Source organism: Psammomys obesus, unplaced genomic scaffold (assembly GCF_907164565.1).
Source record: "Psammomys obesus unplaced genomic scaffold, mPsaObe1.curated_primary_1811, whole genome shotgun sequence".
NCBI classification, from domain to species: Eukaryota; Metazoa; Chordata; class Mammalia; order Rodentia; family Muridae; genus Psammomys; species Psammomys obesus.
Window position 1 is genome coordinate 5,315,779 of NW_026586550.1, and position 20,445 is coordinate 5,336,223.

Below are 20,445 nucleotides of genomic sequence, written 5' to 3' on the forward strand. Positions count from 1 at the left end.
AGATATACTAACTTGCACTGCCATAAAAGTGATAGAACAATGTTGAATTTGTAAAATAAGTGACATTGATGTGTTGATTTAGTGACCATTTCTCACCCAGAGGGAACTTGTCAGATTCCTTCTGGCCCACAGGTATCTTGCTGCCTGCACACGTGCTGTGCTGTGCTGTGTTATGGTGTTGGCACACACGGAGGCTGTTCCCTCTTTATTTCTCCTGATTTGAGTTCAGTACTTTTCTGTTTTTGAGGCTTGAAGGTTATGGCTTTCTGTGTTTCTGCTGGGCATGTCTCTGCTAGCTCTTCTGAACTGTGTCTCCAGTAGTCCTCTTACAAAAGCTGAGTCAGGTTTTTATTTTTTAAAGCTCAAGTTAGTTTTTCTCATTTGTTTCTTTGTCCCAAGGTTGAGTTGCAAAAATTGCTACTTCTCTGCCACCTGTATCATCTCATATCTCTTTTTTTTCAATAGCCTCTTGGGCTCTACTTGTATTCCTTTCTTTTGGTCTCTAATTAGAGTGACTTATAGTTCTGTATATTGAGCCTGAGGTTCTTGATGCTGCTGGATACATGATTTGAAGCAAATGTAAAGTTATTTACAAATGTAAAGTTATTTACATGTTATTTCGAGGGGACAAAGCATGATGTCATGATTTTAACAACTTGGCTTTCCATGGATTTATTTATGAATGAAGCAGGGTAATACAACTTTTCAATATTAATTATCCTCATAAATTAAACATAACAGAACAAAAATACTGTCATCACATTTATAAAAATTTAACATGAATTTAAGAAATAAATGTTTTTATGATTTTGGTTTCTTCTTGACAGGTAGACTTCCCGTTTCCTATCCCAACTTAAAAAGACTTAATTTAAGTTTATTAATTGACAAATTAAAGTTTATGTACATTTATGGATACATCATGGTATTTGGGAATATGGAATTGTGAAATTAATTTAATATGTATATCACCTTACATAGATACTATTATTCTGTAGTAAAACCACTATGGTATCTCTTAGCAATTTTTAAGTATAAGATGCATTGCTATTAACTTAGGTCAACATGTTGTACAGCAGGTCTCTTGAATTTACTCCTCTTATCTAATTAAGAATTTGTATCCTGTAGGTAACATCTCTTTAGTCTCATCATGTGCTAACTGTCGTTTTTTTTTTTTTTTTTAGTTTGACTTAAACATTTTTGTATGTAAATGAGTTTGTGAGGTATTTGTATGCTTGGCTTCTTTCCCTCAGCATGATGTCTTCCAATTTCATCCGTGTTGTTGCAAGGGTCAGGATTTCCTTTCTTTTAGAATAAGAATCATACATTTTTTTAAAAAATAGAAAATGCAGATGTCTCTTTGACATATTGATTTCATTTTCTTTAAATATACAGATGTTTCTTGATTCATAGTTGGATTATATTTTAGTACTCCCATTGTAATTTGAAAATGCCACAAACTAAGAAGTACATTTACTGTCTGTTGTCTATGGACCATCACAGATTGGCAGTGGTGCGCTGGAGGGTTCTTTGTTTACCCTACTGATGGTGTGGCTCTCAGGTCCTGGGAGCTGCTGCCCTGCATTGTAAGAGTGTCATGCAGTACAATGCTAACTTGAAAAGTGCTCAGGATTTGAGGGAATGCTTCTACTGAATATTTTCCACTTTTATGTCATTGTGAGTTGGAAACTATGTGAATGCCTTTATCTATCTTAACCAGGAACCTCCATATTCTTTTCTTTTTCTTTCATTTATTGTTGTTTTGTTATTATTATTATTACTTTTGTTTGTTATAGGCTTTATGTAGCCATGGCTATCCTAGAACTCACTATGTAGATCAGGCTGGCCTTGAATTTACTATGTAGATCTGAATTTACCCAGATCTGCCTACCTCTACCTCTACCTGAATGCTGGGATTAAAGACATACCCCCTACCCTGACTTTATATTATTTCCTATAAAGTTTATTCTTCGTCTTGATTGAGGTATAATTTTCATGCAGTAACATGCATGCTTATTGATAGTATAGGCCAGTAAATTTAGGGTTGTATACTTGAATTTATTACTATTGTGTCAGAGAATTCATTCCTGCTATGTAGCCCAGGTTAATTTCAGAAATTCCTGTTGTAGTCCAGGCTGGCCTCAAACATAGGCATCTCCTGCTTCAGCTTTCCTAATGCTTAGGTTACACAGTGTGCACTGCCACGTGTGGCCTGCTTATTATAGTAGGTTCTCATCCACATCCAGCTGTATACAAGTACCGACATAAAGTCTGTCACTGGGCTAGTTTTATCTGTTGTGGCACTCATACACATGTCTTTATTACAGCTTCCTTCTTTTCTCAGTTCTCAGTGTACAGTTTTGATATTCTTCCAAGTTTTTTTTTTTTTGTTGTTGTTGTCTGACCCCATTTCCCATTTTTCATGATTTTTTTTAATCAAAAAGTCTAAGACTTTCTTTAAGTTTCTTATGTCTCTACCTTCTTAGTTCAGTTTAAGGAATAATCTTGGTGATGTCCATTTAATGTACAATTTGTGTGTCTTCCTGCCATTCTGCCTGATTTTTATTTTAGTTTCTATGTAATGAGCAAAAGTAGGAATTGATCAGACTGTATGTGTATGTGCTAGCATGAAATTCCATAATGGTCTTTTCCCATCACACAAGAATTTGCCAAGCTTTACTGACACTTTCTAATTTTATTCCCTCACCCTCGATAAAGAGCCTGGTTGGGTGTTCTGATAAAATTTATTTTTACTTACTTCCATGGTAACCATTTAAACATGGCAGGAAAAACTAGAACTGTAAAATTAAGGTCATAGGAGAATATTAGACAGATTTTTTTAAAAAGGAATTAGTTTAGTAGCAACTACTTAGATCAAGAACTACAAGGGAATCTAAGAATAACTTTGAGAGATATTTAGGTCAAAGAAAACCAGAAACAATGATTAAAAACAAGGCTTCCCTCTCACCTCATTCTCACCAGGTCCCAAATCCAGCCTTGCAAAGGCTTCAACTTGTACTGCTGGAGTCCTCCTACTAGATATTTCCATGTCTGATAGTGTGCTCATACTGTTCTTGAGTTTCCTGTTTCAGAAATTGTGTGTTGACTTCCTGCTGTATAGGGAGGGTGATTTAGTCCTTTCCTTTCCTGACCACCACGTTTTCCTCCTTCCTCTAAACATGATAGCTATTCTTGTTTTGTTTAAGCTATCTGTGCCACTTTATTGTAATTATGCAAATATTTACATCTGAGTCATTGAATGGTTTTGTCTTCTGTGCCACTGTTCTCCCTAGGGTGATCATAGCCCTGTAGACTTCTGTGTCAGAATCCCAACCTTGCTCGTTAATCTGTGTTCTTGTAATGATGCAACAGCATTTCTCAGAAGTTTGCCCATTCTCTTCATGCAGTGTTTACTTTGTGAGAGCTTGCGTGGCTGAAAATGTCTTTATTCTTTCTTCATACTTATTTGATAGCTTTCCTGGGAAATAATTTTTTCTCAGAATCATGAAGAGATAATGTTCCTTTGTCATAGAAGCTTTAGTTGGGGCCTAATTTACCAACTTTTATACAAGACCTTCTGTTTCCTTTCGAAACTTTTGGATTTTCATTCTTTACAATCCCCTCTTTGCTGTCGTCTGTCTCTGTATTACTGTATTCTCATTTTCTAGCTCTTATTTTTTCCTCTTCCTTCCCTGTCCCCTTCCCTTTCTTGTGTTAATCCCTTTCTTCTTCCTCTAAGATAGATTGCTACTGAACATTTGCTCTTCTGGACACAGAGTCTCTTCTCATTCTGTTGTCTTCATCACTTCCTGCGCTTTTTCTGTCCGAGAATTAATACTCTGGGAAATTTTATTAATGTTTTTTCTCTGCTGTATTGTAAAAATAAATTTCCCCTCCTTTAGAATTTCTGTTTGTTAATTATTGAACTCCAGTTCAGTCTTCTAATTTTTAAAAAAATCTGGTGCACATTTGCACACACACACACACACACACACACACACACTTGGAGTGTCTTATTTGTTATCTCAATTTTATACAATTTTAAAAACTTTGAAGAGTTTTTCATTTTCTAAAATTGACATGTTGTTTTGTTTATTTGGTGTAATAGCTTTTCTTATTTTTCCCTAAGTAAATTAACTATAGTTTTTAAGAAATCCTGTTTTCTGTTTAGTTTCTCTTTTACCAGTCCCTTTTTTTGTTATGATACTTGTCAATCTTTTTATTTTTTAAATATTTAATTAAAATATAATTACATCAGTTCTCCCACATTCTCCCTTCTACCACTGCCATCACTGACATTCCCCTTCTAAAATCACAGCAGGCATTTCTTCTTTAGCCATTGTTATTATATGTACATATAAACAAATCATCATGTAAGCACTGCTTACATGATGCAGTGTAGTAGCATGTGTAGTGTCTCCTTATGTTCATACCCAAAGGACTGGAGTTGTTAGTCCTTTCTATCGACTTTCTTTGTCTCTCTGGTGATCCTTGGCTTTCATTTATATGCAAGGGATTTGTTGGGAGCTTAGAGCAAATTGAGGGGCTGTTATCTGTGATGAATGAGACTCAGTTTCTTCAGTGAAAACTCAGATGCCTTTAAATTTGAACTAGGTCAGTTTTCCATAGAGAGAACCCTAGCTTTTTTAGGTTGATGCTCAGAGGGAAGCTGCCAATGTTACTGGAGCTGAATCATTGACAATGTGTAGAGCCCAGAGGCCTGAAGGATCATGCTGCTTCATAGGCTCCTCTTTCATTGTATCCTCTTGTTTTCTTTGGTACTCTCAACCTGCCTTCAGCCATCCCTACCATTCCTTGATCCATACCCTTTCTAATTGTCCAGCTCTGGCTAGTGCTATCAGTAGGTCTTACTTGTCCATGTTGCTTGGTGGTCTGCTGGTCTTCAAACTACCCCTGTGGGGAGTCTGAATTCTTTACTTAGGCTCTCCATGTTTTGCTGCTGCTTTTCTCTGCAGCCAAACCCACTCCAGGCTGAGGTGCTCAGACTTCTTGATCTGCTAACTCCCACCATCCACCTTCTGGCCAACTTCTAGAATTGTACTGTGATTTTCTGTTTGCTCTTTCCTTTTCTGTTCTTCTTTTCTTGATGTCAGTGTTTATAGACTCTCTGCTTTTTCCATGGTGGAATTGTAAGAAGCAGTGGGGAAAACTACAACCATCTTTGTCAGATTTTTCTCTACCCCCTCCATGGAGTCATGCTACCATGCTTCTAAAAGGACATCACAGGTTTCTCTTATCACGACTCCTTTCTGTACCTGAGAGAGATATAGAAAACTGATGTAGATATTATCAAATTATAAAATCAGATTAGTTGTTTTCTCAATAAACTTTCAGCTTTAGCAGTCTGTCTTCATTTCAGTGCTTGTTAGAGAAATACTGAGATTTCATTTTACAATTATCAGAACTACAGTGTCAATAGTATGATCACCCTCAAAATATTCTCACTGAAGAGGCATACCGGCTTCCAGGAGAAACAGACACACAGACTCTCTAGGGTGATGGGCATGCCTCACGCTGTTGACAGTTTGGATTACATAGGTGTACATGGTTATCAGAGTGCACCAAGTGCTGTACCAGAGTTGCCGTCACCTCAGGAGAAATAGACACAAAACTAAACAAATGTTGAGCTCCAAATGGAAACAGATGCTAGGACTGTCAACAGTGTTTGAAAGCAGTTATGTGAATTGGAGATGATAATAAATTTAAATCTTCCCACCAAAACAAAAAACCCCAAAAAACCAAAACAACAACAACAACAACAAACCCCAAATGTGGCAGCACATTCTTGTGCCATAATACTTGGGAGAAGGAGGCAGTACTAGCACGAGGTCAAGGCCAGTAAGTTAGAGCCAGCCTGAGCTATATGAGACCCTATCCTTTTTTTTTTTTTTTTTTTAATACCATCCTTATCTATGTTTTAAACATTGATCATTTTAAAGGTAGAATATAGGTGTAATTGTGATTACTGTACATGTCCCTAATCCATTTTATCCCCAAACTTCTCTACCTTTATTTAATCATGTTTTGCCTATGCGGCAGTTAGATTGTCTACTTAATACCAAATTTACTAACTGATGCCTTAAATGGAAACAAAAAATATCTGTCTCTTTGAGATTATCTCTGCATGTGTTTACTTCTTTTTCAGTGTTGGGCTTAATTTTATTGTGGTCATTTGGGAAAAACACTGAGTTCCTTGTTTGTAAACTCTGGCTGGTATTCCAGAGCTGTAAGCATTGGCCAAGTGGCCTTCAGCTGCAAGGGACATTGGGGATGGAATACTAGCACTGGACTCTCATACTGATCATTCTCCTGTTTAGGTGGAGTCACATTTATATGGCCCTTCATATTTTCAGAGTGCCTAGTATCCTCTGTAGTTACTTCTAGATTCACTCAAAGGTATGCTAGAAGTAGTTTTCTCATTTCATGGCAGAAAAATTTGAAACACAGAGAGAGAGTGATGCATGCAAGTGACTCAGTACCAAAATCAGGATTAGAATTTTGCAAGGGGACCAACCAGGGAGAGTAAGTGGGAGGGAATTAGGAACTGTTATACACAACAGGACCTGTGAGGAATGTTAACCATGTCAGATAAAACTTGGAGCTGACTGATGACCAAGTATGTTTTATTATAGGTAAAAGAGAATCTACTTTCCTGCAAGATGCTGTTGCATTGCAAACGGGATGAACTTCGTAAACTATGGATTGAAGGAATTGAACATAAGCATGTCCTGAACCTGCTGGATGAAATTGAGAATATCAAGCAAGTGCCTCAGAAGCTGGAACAGTGCATGGCCAGCAAGCACTACCTTAGTGCCACTGACATGCTGGTAAGAGTAGCCTGTGCAAAGGTTCACTCCTGTACTCTTCTTTCTGTACATAGCATGGCACCAATGGCCCTTGGGAATTGCTGGCCTTGAAGGGAGCCCTAGCTAGTTCTCCTCTTGCAGTGTTTGGAATGTGAGATGATTATTATTTATATATTTTCTGCCCTTTGAACCAAGGCAAGAAATGTAGTGGAAAGAAGTCAGTACTGAAATCATGTTGAAATGGTAATGAGAGATTGCTTCTTTAGTTCCAGAGGAAGATCATGAATCTCATTTTAGATGATGAAATCTATGTGACATAGAATTGAAGGTTTGTAAAGTTCGGTGTTTCACTAAGGTTTTGAAGTCATTCACTAAGGTTTTGAAGTCATTTTTGGATTAAAGCTTTGTTTTGTACTTTTCACCTAGTAAGAAAAAAAAAATGACTTCTTTGGTACTAGTCTTAGAAGTACCTTTGAAGAGCCGGAGTGCTCTGTGACCCAGCCTTTACTGCCTTACCCTTGGAGTTCTGATACCTTTTTAATTATGGAAGTGCCTAGAGGGTGCAGTTTGTGGTGAGTGTCAAGCCAGACTTTGCTCCCTCTTGGTCCTGACTTTCCCAATTCTGGTGGCTTTTCTGGAGGGATGTCCTATCTTCTTGCTCATTTATATACCTCCATATCTGCTTTTATCTCTATAGAAGTCTATAAAAGCTCTCAACAGCAGTTGTGTTGATTTGGATTGTTCTATTATCCAGTGGGGGCAAATTTTTTATTTTTATTTTTTGTAAATTATATTGGTGAAAATACTAAGGGACTTGGTGGAGACATTGATGAAATAATTCACTCATTCTCATTAAGAATTTTGCTGTTAGTGTGTTATAAGGAATTTTAAGGAATTTGGTAACCAAAGGGTGAGGAGTACTCTGATATTTTATCACATATTAGTTAAAAGTAAATGGACTCATCACTTTCCACAGTAGAAGGAGTGGTCTTGATGTAGTAAAGAATTAGGTTTTTTTGTTTTTTGTTTTGCATGAGTGTGTGTGTGTGTGTGTGTGTGTGTGTGTGTGTGTGTGTGAAAGAGAGAGAGAGAATGTGTGTTTGTTAATACTTTTGTATTTTGGTACTGGTCATTGAACGTAGGGCCTTGTACATGATTGATAAGTACTCTGCTCTCTATCACTAAGCTGTAACTCAGCTCTTTTTCTTTTCCTGTTTTTTGAGACAGGGTTTTATCACTTGTCAAGGCTGGTCTCAAATTTAGCCTGTAGCCTGAGTGGGCTTTGGGCTTGTGGTCCTCTTGCCTCAGCCTTGTGATCAGCCAGGGCCACAGCCCTGCATAGCCAGGCCCAGCTTGTTTCCAGCATCCTACGAGAGTGACATCTTTGTTCATATGGCTGGCATAGCTTTTCTAAATTATCAAGATTTAGCAATCAGAATAGATAAGCTTATATATGTTTGTGGAACACATATACTGCTGTTTGAATCATTAGATCTCTCTTTTGGTGTGTGTCTGCTTTTAATTAAATGGCATGTACTAAAATGGGTTGTTAGGATTTATTTAGGTTAATTATGTTCATTTTAGGATTTCAGATTGTTATTTTATGGCCCTATTACTTATGTGCTAATTTATTTATTTAAAGGCTTATCAGAAATGACTACTGTCCTTTCCTTGACTAATTTTTGCTCAGGACTTAATTAAATAACTTCATCAAATTCTTTGTTGTAAGTTATAGAAATTAAACTGTGCTTTTTTATTTTTTTATTTTTTTCCCCATGGTACAACAAACACCTGCGATAAGTCAGCTCATGAGAAGGACCAGGATTATTTTGGTTTGTAATTTTAAGAGGCTTCAATTCATTGTTGTTTGGATAAGGCTTAAACCATGTTGGGAGATGTGGCAGAGGAGGTTACTCACTTCCTGGTGACAAGGAAACAAAAAGAGAGATAGGACGGGCTGGGGTCCTTCAAAGTCACGCATCCAATGGCTGAAGTTCTCTAGGGCACTACCTCCTCAAGGCTGCACCATCTCTCAGTAGTGCCACAGACTGGGGACCACACCCTCAACACATGGCTTTTTGGGAGCATTTGATGGGGTTAAAAAAATCCTGGAGTCATGTAAACAACCTGTTAACAGGACAGAGGCATGCCTCAGCATGTCTTTATTGTTCTCCAGACTGTGCCATAGTTAGCTTCGAAAGAAACATGGAGTTACCTTGTAAGAGAAAAACCTCAATTGAAAAATGGACTAGATCAGGTTGGCTTCCATTTATGTTTGTGAGGCATATTTTTAATTATTTTCTGATATAGCTGGGCCTATCCAACTGTGGGCCATATTTTCCCTAGGAAGGTGAATCTGGGGTGTGTATGAAAGGTAACTGACCAAGTGAAAGGGAGCAAGCCAGTGAGCAGCCTTCCTCCATTCGTTTCTGCTTCAAGTTCCTGCCTGTAGTTTCTTCCTTGGCCTCTCTTGATGATGTAAGGTTACCCTTGCACTAAAAGGAGCCCTTTTCTTGCTAAGTTGCTTTTAGTTGTGTTTGTCATTGTAACAGAAAGCAAACCAGGACACCTGGGCTTAACTATGTGGGAATAGAGCTGGGTATTTGTGTTTCGGTGGGAGAGGGCAAGGAGTATAAGCACAGACTTCTTTTGTCCAGTTTTGCAGACAGAATTAACACATTTATTTTTATATTTTTTACTAATTAATAAAAGTCCAAGACCTGTGCTAAACTAGTTGGGTATAGTGATCATCAACCCTAGCTAAAATCTTAATGTTTGGGGTGTTGGGAGGGACCAAACAGTCCCCTTTCTTATAAGGTCAGTGTATAAGATACATTGTTCCTTTCCTCCCTAGTGATAGATTTGTATTCTGGATACTAATCTTTTGTTTGCTACATGTGTTATTAATACTGTTTTTGAGTTGGTGTTTATCTTTTTACCTTGTAGTATCTTCTATTGTAACATTTTTAATGCAAAAAGCCTTATTTAAGGTATATGATTTTAAGTAAAACTTTTCATCCTGTGTAAGAGAATTTTCTTTCTTTAATCCATCAAAAGTCCCTTTTTATTTATGCTGTGAGCCAGGGATCTAATTTTACTTTTGTTCTTTGTAGCCAATTAACTGTGTGTTTAGTGAATCCTTCTACCGATTAATGCTATGGGTCACATCCCAAATTTTCACAGATGTATGTATCTCTAGGTTTTTATTTTGTTCATTCCATCTTGTCTGTACCTGTACAACAATCATGTCCTCATAATCAGTGTAACTTTGTAATATGTCTTGAGAGGTGAAATTGCTTATACACTTCTTGGCCCTCTATTCTTCCATGTTAAGTTTAGTATTACCAGTTTGTCAAATTCCACAAAAAGATGAAAAGAATTTCATTGACTTTAAGGGAATTTGTGTGTTAGCTATCTTGTCTTCCTATCAGTGAACAGGATGCCTGCCTATGTCTTTTGATAATACTTATTTCTATATTCTTTACATATATTCCATTAATTTATTTATCATATGAATTATATAAAATTATATTTACAACAATATATAATATAATATTATAATATAAAATTATATCATATAATGTATATAATATGTAATATAAAATATTATATAATGTTATATAAAATCAAATTATAATATTATATTTACAATTATATAATAAATTATATAAATATATTATATATATTCCATTAAATTTAATGTATCACCTATGTTCTGAAGCTTTAAAAATAATGGCTTTTGATTAATTTTAATGTCTAGTTATATGTTGTATATAAAGATAAGATGTATTTCTCTCTTTTTAACACTTATTTAAAAAATACTTTTGTGTTCTGAAATTAAAATATCTCTTTGTTCCCTTCCCTTTTCTCCCTCCAACCTTCCCATAAGTATATGTATATGTACATGAATATATATATATTCCTAAGTGTGGTATACAATCTGCTCAGTCAATAATGTTACTTGTTGTATATGATTTCAGGACTGACCACTTGGTATCGGATAACCAAATTGCGGGCTTTTTTTTTAAGAGAGGATTATTTCTTCTATTGTCCATACTGCTTGTGTGTCTGTGGTATTTTTTGTCTAGGGTTGTCTAGGACTGATAGCACAATGAGATTTCTACCTTTTGTTAGCATGCCTGATAGTGTCATCCTTGTTCAGGTCTTGTTTAGGCAAACATGTAGGTGAGGCTTACTGGGTGTAGCTTCTCTGACATTTCTAGGAGCTGCAATGTCGCAGCTAACTTCTTGTTCCTTTGGCCCTTACAGTCTTTCCGCTCCCTTACACTATGATCCCAGAGCCTTAGGTGCAAAGGTTGTGTTGTAGATGTGTCAGTTGGGACTGGGCTCCAGAGTCACTTGTTCTCTGTACCTTGATGGGTTGACCTTTCCCACAAAGGTATCAGTCTGTTTCTGTGGGTCAGAAGATAGCCTTCAGGAGTCATTTCTGTGCTTTCACCATGTGAGTCTGGGATGGAACGTTGGTTGTCAGATTGTGCAACAAATGCCTTCATCTGTTGAACTATTTTGTTGGCCTGATTTTTCTTTATTAATTGACTATATATTTTCCAGGAGTAAGATTCCCAATCCTATCTGCTTGGACTTGACTTAAATTTACTGAGCTTTCTGAGTATCTCAGATACTATATGTTTTTCTTTATGGGTCCATAAGGTCCATGCATTTCATTATTATATAATTGCTTTTATTTACATGAAAGATCATTAATTGTGAGGTAGATATCTTACCTTTTCTACCTCAGTGATAGAGTCATCCATAGAGTCAGCGTTCACAAATCACTAGCTAGGTGGGTAACTATGTGAAAGTCTTTAATACAAAGAAAGAAATGCTACTTCTTAAAGATACTTCTTTCCAGCAGCTGTGCTTTATGTCCTCTTCTAGGTAAATTTATTTTTATTTTTTTGACAAGATACTCTGATTTTTAACCTTTTGTAATCCTTAAAATTAGCAAAACCAATTCCAACAGAGCTAATGTGAGTGTATACTTATTATGTGCTGGTATTTTAAATATAGAAAATGTATCAGTGCCTTTCACTCTTACAGCTGGGATAGATGGATTTCTGGTATTAACATTTTGTAGAAGAGGTAATTGTGCTTGATTCAGGAAATTGGTGTAACCAAATGTACAACAATTTTCCCATTCTATCCCTGAAAGGTTGGAAATGTTCTCTAGCCGTCTTGTGTATATAATAGTATAGAGTAAGGACTGCAACTGTTCTTTTACTTGACTTCATATGAAAAACAATCACATTTCCTTTCTCCATGGCTATGTGCTGTTACAAGTAAAATCTACTTAAGGAATCTCCAGGGTCCAAATCTTCACTAAAATGGAAATCTTCACTAAAATGCATCAGAGGAAAGTGAAGACAAAGCAATCCAGTCTTTTCAAGCCCCACTGATTTCCTTGGATTTGTCTGACAGAAGACTTTGCATTTTCATTTTGAGGCAGGTGTAGATATAGATATGTAGTAATTTGACCCCTCCACAGGGGAGGTTAATAAACCCAGAGTAAATAAATCAGTGGTGACCTGTGGCTCTTGCTACCTCCTGCTATTTCTGTTTTAAAATCTGACCTGTATTTGTAGCTGCAGGCTTGGCTTCTAGGTAGAATTTTATTTTTTCTTTTGAAATGGTAACCAGAATATTGCATGAAATAATTAAATTGTCATGACAGGTAATGTCTGCAAATAGGCCCAGCCTTTTGTTTCTTTCGTTAAGGTAAACAGCTGCTGTTGGCTTATGAAAAGCTAAATGTGATCCCACAAGAAGCCACACAGAAATCAGAGGCTTGATTAATACTGTAGTCTGTAGCTTTGTGATATGTATGGTTTAAATTAGACCTTTGCAGTATTGTGCTGGGTTGATGCAAGCACATTAATGACATAATTTCTGGTTGCTGCATCACATTTCTGCAGTCTGGCTTTGTATTCCACTCACATTAATTGAAGTAATTTTGCCAGTGAAGCGTGTTTCAAACCTCTGCATTTAAATTGAAATTTTAATTCCCTTATTGTCTTGAAAAGACTGCTGAAGATGCCTTGTTACAGGTTTCATTATCACTCAAAACACTCCAGCTGCTGGTTTTAATGTACAATGACTGATTAATTCTGGAAACAATTATTAATGTAAGAGTAGCAGCTTCTTCCCAGTGACATGGGTAACCAGGAAGGTATTTCATGAAAATTAATATTTTTATAAACTTTTTTTTTTTCCAGGAAGAATTTGTGTGTAGAAGTCTGCATCATGAAAATTGCAGGGAGTGCTTTGAAAACCACTTACACAAGTTCTGATTTATCAGCTATAGAAGTCAATCCATAATTGCATTCAATCAGTAGAAAACCAAGCCAGTGTGGGTCGTTTAGAAGCACTTTAGCTGACTGTCACACAAGACTTGTGACTAAAATAAATTTTCATTTCTAAGTCTGCCTGAGATTGTAGAGATTTCTAATGTCTTTTTAATCATTTTGTCTTTATTTATATGCCTTTACAAAAAGAATTCATAGCTATATAGTCAGATGAAGATTATTATGATAATTATAATAACATATTTTTGTAGTTGTCTTTTCCCCAGAGGATCCCAGAATGCCTTTCTTTGAGCATTGTCTAATGGGGTTATTTTACTTATACTTTGAAAATATGGCCCTATCTGGGATAGAGCATAAAAGGCAGCTATTTAATTGAGTAGTTTTAAGACTTCTATAAGAAAAATATTGTAGTATTTTTCAGTTCTTATGGTCCTTTGAATGTGTTCGATGATATTGAGAACTGTGTGTGCCAGCATAGGTGTTAGTTGCTGGAAGACCTAGACTTGAATCTTAGCTTTGGCTTTTAACACCAGTATGACTTTTGGCCAGTCTTTGCTAAATGCTTGAATTAAGGATATATAGCTCTGAGGTTTATTGAAAGATAAAGTCATCACAGTGCACATTATAAGTTCTTTAAATGCTTATGGTTATTTAATTTTTAAATTAGCACTGTAGGAAAGGATATGTTATCTCAACATTTAGTTTGGAGGTGAACTCATTTTGTACTGGTAAAAAGTTGAAGTAGGGCTAGGCTAAATATTTTTCGCCTTTTTTTTTTTTTTTAACTCAACATGATTGTTAACCTGAATGCAAGGTTACCTTATTATTTGAATTATATATAATTACTGGGTGTGCTAATTTGAAGCATTTATACAGTGTAGATAATTAGCACCTCTATCTCCTTGAACATTTTTTGTTTGGGATGCTTTATTAACAGCCTACTGTGAGCTTTAAAAGGGACCTCTGTAAACTCTCTAAAGGCTTGTCCCATGGCCTTCCACACCAACCACTAAAGTAGAAGACACAAATATGGTAGTGATCATTATTTGCAATCCAGTGTTCTTCTACAAGACACAGACATGAAAGTGCAGAGAGCTTATTTTTATTTTAATTTTCTTCCTTTTTTCCTTCCTTCCTTTTTAAAATTTTTATTTTTTATTTTAAGACAGACTCTTTGTATAGCACTGGCTACCCTGGACTCACTTTGTAGACCAGGCTGGCTTCAAACTCAGAGATCCACCATCCCTCCTTCCCGAGTTCTAGGATTAAAGGTGCCGTTACCACCCAGTGTAATTTTGATTTTCTTGTCATGACGTCTTTATAGCCATTGGGTACTGCTAGTTGTTAATAAAATATATAACAAGTCAATTTGAACTCCAGTTATCTTTTTGTGCTATGAAACTAGTAATTACTTCTCTGTCCCAATAATGTCCAATTTCCGTTTTCTTCCTTACTTCCCAGACTCTAGTAGTAATGGTTTTATGTTCAGATTAACTTTACGGCATCTGTGTATGAGAGGGAACATGCAGTATTTCTCTTTCCATATTTGATTTATTTTACTGAATGTTATATATCTTTTCTGTTCAATCCATCTTTCTGTAAATGAACAGACACCAATTATGTATAATATATCATTCACTAAGGGGCATTTAGATTGATTCCAGCCATAAACAAGAGTATGTAGCCATATTTCTTTTTATGATGCTCAGAAACTCAGTGTGTTAGATTTTTAACTGTTTGTCTGTAATACTCCATAGTGTGAATCTTTAGGTCTCTTGAACCTGAGTGTCCACAGCAAGCAATTTTCAGCTGTTATTTCAATTAGTAGCTTTTTTGCTTTCCCCCATTTGTTTGCCTTCAAGTACTCCAGAGACTTCCCTCTCCCCATTTTATCATCTTCCAAGAGTCTTTATTTTCCTCCTCTTCTTGCTCTTGTTGAATTTTTCCCTCTAGACTGACTAGGTTATTTCACAAGATCTGTTTTTGTTTGTTTGTTTGTTTTTCTTTTTTTTTTTTTAATATTTTTTAGAATTTTATTTTTTTTTTGAATTTTATTTTTTTCTTATCAGTTACATTTTATTAACTCTGTATCCCAGCCATATCCCAATCCCTCATTCCCTCCCAGTCCCTCCCTCCCTCCCTCATCTCCACCGTGCCCCTTTTGAAGTCCACTGATACGGGGGGACTTCCTCCCCATTCATCTGATCCTGTTTTATCAGGTATCTTCAGGACTGGCTGCAAAGCTCTCCTCTGTGGCCTAACAGGACTGCTCCTCCCTTGGGGGGTGGGGAGGCCAAAGAGCCAGTCATCGAGTTCCTGTTAGAAAAAGTCTTTGTTCCCCTCACTATGGGAAACCAATTGGTTACTGAGCTACCACAGGCTACATCTGAGCAGAGGTTCTAGGTTATATCCATACATGGTCCTTGGTTGAATGACAGTCTCTGAGAAGACCCTGTGCCCAGATACATTTGGTCCTTGTGGAGCTCCTATCCTTTCCTCATTAGACTAACTCCCCTTCTTTCTTATGATTCCCTGTACTCTGCCAAAGGTTTGGTCATGAGTCTTTGCTTTGAAAACACTGCTAGTTCGAGTCTTTCAAATGCTCTCAGTAGACTCCTGTCATATGTTCAATGCAAATCCCATCTTTCTTTCTAAATGAGGATTGATCATCTTACCCCATGTCCGCTCTCTTGATTATCTTTTTTAGGTGTATAGATTTCATTATGTTTATCATATCTTATAGGTCTATATAAGTGAGTATATACTGTGTTTGTCTTTCTCCTTCTGGGATATTTCACTCAGGATGATCTTTTCTAGATCCCACCATTTGCCTGCAAATTTCATGATTTCCTCCTTTTTGATTGCTGAGTAGTATTCCATTGTGTAAAAATACCACAATTTCTGTACCCATTCCTCCGTTGATGGACATCTGGGTTGTTTCCAGGTTCTGGCTATTACAAATAAAGCTGCTATAAACATGGTTGAGCAAATATCCCTTTTGTGTACTTGAGTAAATTTTGGGTATATACCTAGGAGTGGTATAGCTGGGTCTTGAGGAAGCACTATTCCTAATTGTCTTAGAAAGCGCCAGATAGATTTCCAGAGTGGTTGTACCAGTTTACATTCCTACCAGCAGTGGAGGAGGGTTCCCCTTTCTCCACAACCTTTCCAGCATGTGTTGTCGCTTGAGTTTTTCATCTTGGCCATTCTGATGGATGTAAGGTGATATCTCAGGGTCGTTTTGATTTGCATTTCCCTGATGGCTAATGAGGATGAGCATTTCTTTAAGTGTTTCTCTGCCATTCGATATTCCTCTGTCGAGAATTCTCTGTTTAGCTCTGTTCCCCATTTTTTAATTGGATTACTTGGTTTGCTGCTTTTCAGCTTCTTTAGTTCTTTGTATATACTGGATATTATTCCTCTGTCAGATAAAGGGTTAGTGAAGATTCTTTCCCAATCTGTAGGCAGTCGTTTTGTTTTGATGACAGTGTCCTTTGCTTTACAGAAGCTTTTCAGTTTCATGAGGTCCCATTCATTGATTGTTGCTCTTAGAGCCTGTGCTGTTGGTGTTGTGTTCAGGAAGTTCTCTCCTGTGCCAATGAGTTCTAGGCTGTTCCCCACTTTTTCTTCTAACAGATTTAGCGTATCTGGTTTTATGTTGAGGTCTTTGATCCACTTGGACTTTAGTTTTGTGCAGGGTGATAAATAGAGATCTATTTTCATTTTTCTGCATGTGGACATCCAGTTGGACCAGCACCATTTGTTGAAGATGCTGTCTTTTTTCCATTGAATGGTTTTGGCTTCTTTGTAAAAAATCGAGTGTTCATAGGTATGTGTGTTTATTTCTGGGTGTTCTATGCGGTTCCATCGATCCTCCTTTCTGTTTTTATGCCAATACCATGCAGTTTTTATTGCTATTGCTCTGTAGTACAACTTGAGATCGGGGATGGAGATACCTCCAGATGATCTGTTGTTGTACAGGATTGTTTTGGAGATTCTGGGTTTTTTGTTTCTCCATATGAAGCTGAGAATCTTTTTTTTTCAAGGTCTGTAAAGAATTGAGTTGGTATTTTGATGGGAATTGCGTTGAATCTGTAGATTGCTTTTGGCAGGATGGCCATTTTCACAATGTTAATCCTACCAATCCATGAGCACGGGAGATCTTTCCATCTTCTGAGATCTTCTTCAATTTTTTTCTTCAGAGACTTGAAGTTTTACAAGATCTGTTTTTTAAAACAGATTTTTTTAATGCTGAATTTAAAAATTTTACTTATTAAGGTCATCATCTCTAAGATTTCTGTTTGGTCCTTTTAGAAGATTTCTTTTGTTGAATCTTATCACTCAGAACAAAATCACTTTCTAAGTTTGTTCAACTATTAGTATCTTCCTGATTCTTGATTTTCCTTATACTCATTAAAAAAGATTGTAGACATTTCCTTGGTATCATTCTTTGGAAAATGTTGATAGTTTTTGTTTCTTTTGAATGCATCTGTTACTTTATCTTTTCATATTTCCTGTTATTGTACACTGATATTTTCACATTTGCTGGATCTCTTTTCTCTGTTATTTGCATAACGTAACTTCTATTGTAAATAGCTTTCTTCAAATTTTATGTTTGGGTTTATTTGGTTGGCTTTGACACTAGTTGGATACCATAATGTAATCACTGTAAAGTTTTATTGGTGTAACTAGTGGCTTTAAATGCAATATGTGTTATAGTAAGTTAGATAGACCCACTATCTGGAGGGGTCATGTTGGGTGCTGCATACAGTAGTTGGAGTTGGGTGCCAAGTTGGGGCCATTCCAACAGTGGGAGTGGTATTCTGGCAGTATTCTGGGTGTTCTCTCAGGTATTGCTAAGGCAGCTCTGCTCTTGTCAAGGCCTCTGTTCTTGTCAAGGTCCCTGACACCAGTTGGACTATTAGGGATGGGGCCCTATAGCACTTTGCGCTCAGAACCAAGAATGATGCAGATCCAACCAAGAGCAGCTGACCATATGTAGGAGTGGTGATGGGAACATGAAGTATTCTCTATCAGTAATGATGCTGGTGCCAGGGACTTATCCACTAGGGACTGGCACATTTTCCATCAGTGGTGACATGGCTAGCTTCTATTTTCTAGTCAAAGGAATTCTTCAGAAAGCAGTTCTAGTATGCCTTAACACATGCACAGATGGTTGATTAATATCCAAACTTTTATGCCATATTTCTGGGATTGGCCTGACAAATTTCAGATTCTTTATCACTAATTCCTCATTCATCCTACATCAAATACATGTTCATGGGAAATTCATTAATCTTGTAATTGTAAACAATAGGTAACTAAATATGCTAACCTGTTAGACATTGTAATTCGATATAAACCAGTTTCAGGATTGAAAATGACTTATTAATAATGTTGATTTGAGTGTTTGCTGGTTTCAGCTTTTCTTTCTGGGAATGTTTAAGTCTCACTAATGATGAACCACAAAGGTTGTTCTTATTTATTCCAGTGAAACTAACTTACTTTATCTTCCTTATGGGCTGGGAGGAGGTGATGATGAGTTGACTCTCAGATGAGTAATGGGCTAGCAACAAAACCATGCAAATGTAAATCCATTTTTTCTAGCTTGAGAGTTTAAGTTTTTATTGTCATTTTGGAAGCACTGCTGATGTGAAAGCATCATGGATATCAGGAGTTGGGACATGTAGTGGCTTATGGGAGTCAAACTGACAGTGGCTCAATGACTGTACAAACATTCCAGTGTTCTATATGGGTTTGTCTACAGCACAATAAAAACATGTTAGTGATGAGTATGTGATAACCATTGCTAAGGCCCATGTGTTCCTAATTTCAGTATCAACTTGTGAGTTTAACATTCTTTTTTTATTAAATTTTTATTTTTTTATATTAATTACAGGTTAATTACTTTGTATCCCAGCTGAAGCCCCCTCCTTCATTTCCTCCCAATCCCACTCTCCCTCCCTTATCTCCTCCCTGCCCCTCTCCAAGTCTACTGCTAGGGGAGGTCTGCCTTCCCTTCCAGCTGACCTTAGCTTATCAGGTCTCTTCAGGACTGGCTGCAGTGTCCTCCTCTGTGGCCTAGCAAGGCAACTCCTCCCTCGGGGGTGGGGAGGTCAAAGAGCCAGCCACAGAGTTCATGTCAGAGACTTACTAGGGTATCCACTTGGATACTGAGCTGCCATGGGCTATATCTGAGCAGGGGTTCTAGTTATATTCATGCATGGTGCTTGGTTGGAGAACTAGTCTCAGAAAAGACCCCTGTGCCCAGATATATTTGGTCCTTGTGGAGCTCCTGTCCTCTCTAGGTCATACTAACTCCTCCTTCTTTCATATGATTCCCTGCATTCTGCTGAAGGTTTGGGTATGAGTCTCAGCATCTGCTTTGATACACGGCTAGGTAGAGTCTTTCAGAGGCCCTCTGTGATAGGCTCCTGTCCTGTTACTTGTTTTCTCTACTTCCAATGTCCATCCCATTTGTCTTTCTAAGTGAGGATTGATCATCTTACCCCGGGTCCTCCTTCTTGTTTAGCTTCTTCGGGTGTACAGATTTTAGTATGTTTATCCTATCTTATAGGTCTAGTATCGACTTATAAGCCAGTATATACTGTCTTTGTCTTTGTGCTTCTGGGATACCTCACTCAGGATGATCTTTTTTAGATCCCACCATTTGCCTGCAAATTTCATGCTTTCCTTGTTTTTAATTGCTGAGTAGTATTCCATTGTGTAAATGTTCCACAATTTCTGTATCCATTTCTCCATTGAGGGACATCTCGGTTGTTTCCAGGTTCCTGGCTATTATGAATAAAGCTGCTACGTACATGGTTGAGCAGAGGTCCTTGTTGTGTACTTGAGCATCCTTTGGATACATGCCTAGGAGTGGTATAGCTGGATCTTGAGGAAGCACTATTCCTGATTATCTGAGAAGATGTTAACATTCTATAGTATTAATTTGTCAGGAAAGAAAGAACGTGGCATACATTTAGTAATTAAATAAATGATTAGACTCTTTTAAATTAAATTTTTTATTTTATATGTATTGGTGTTTTGCCTGTGTGTATGTTTTTGTATTTTGTCCACGTCTGGCAACTGCAGTAAGTCCAGTAAAGGATTCCTGGAACCGGAGTTACAGATGGGTATTAGCTGCCGTGGAGGTGCATGGAATCAAACCTGTGTCATCTGGAAGAGCAGCAGTGCTCTTAACTGCTGAGCCATCTTGCCAGCCCCTGACCATTTTCTTTCTTTCTTTCTTTCTTTCTTTCTTTCTTTCTTTCTTTCTTTCTTTCTTTCTTTCTTTC

The 20,445-nt window shown here is 37.0% G+C and overlaps 1 protein-coding gene across 2 annotated transcripts in view; it reads left to right on the forward strand.

Moving 5' to 3' along the window:
• Exoc4 (exocyst complex component 4) overlaps nt 1-20,445 on the forward strand; it is an 824,181-nt gene that overhangs the window by 25,651 nt on the left and 778,085 nt on the right. For both annotated transcript variants that reach the window (XM_055602012.1, XM_055602013.1), the window contains exon 3: nt 6,651-6,845. In XM_055602012.1, the coding sequence (XP_055457987.1) occupies nt 6,651-6,845 (195 nt within the window). The remainder of the gene's footprint in view (nt 1-6,650; nt 6,846-20,445) is intronic.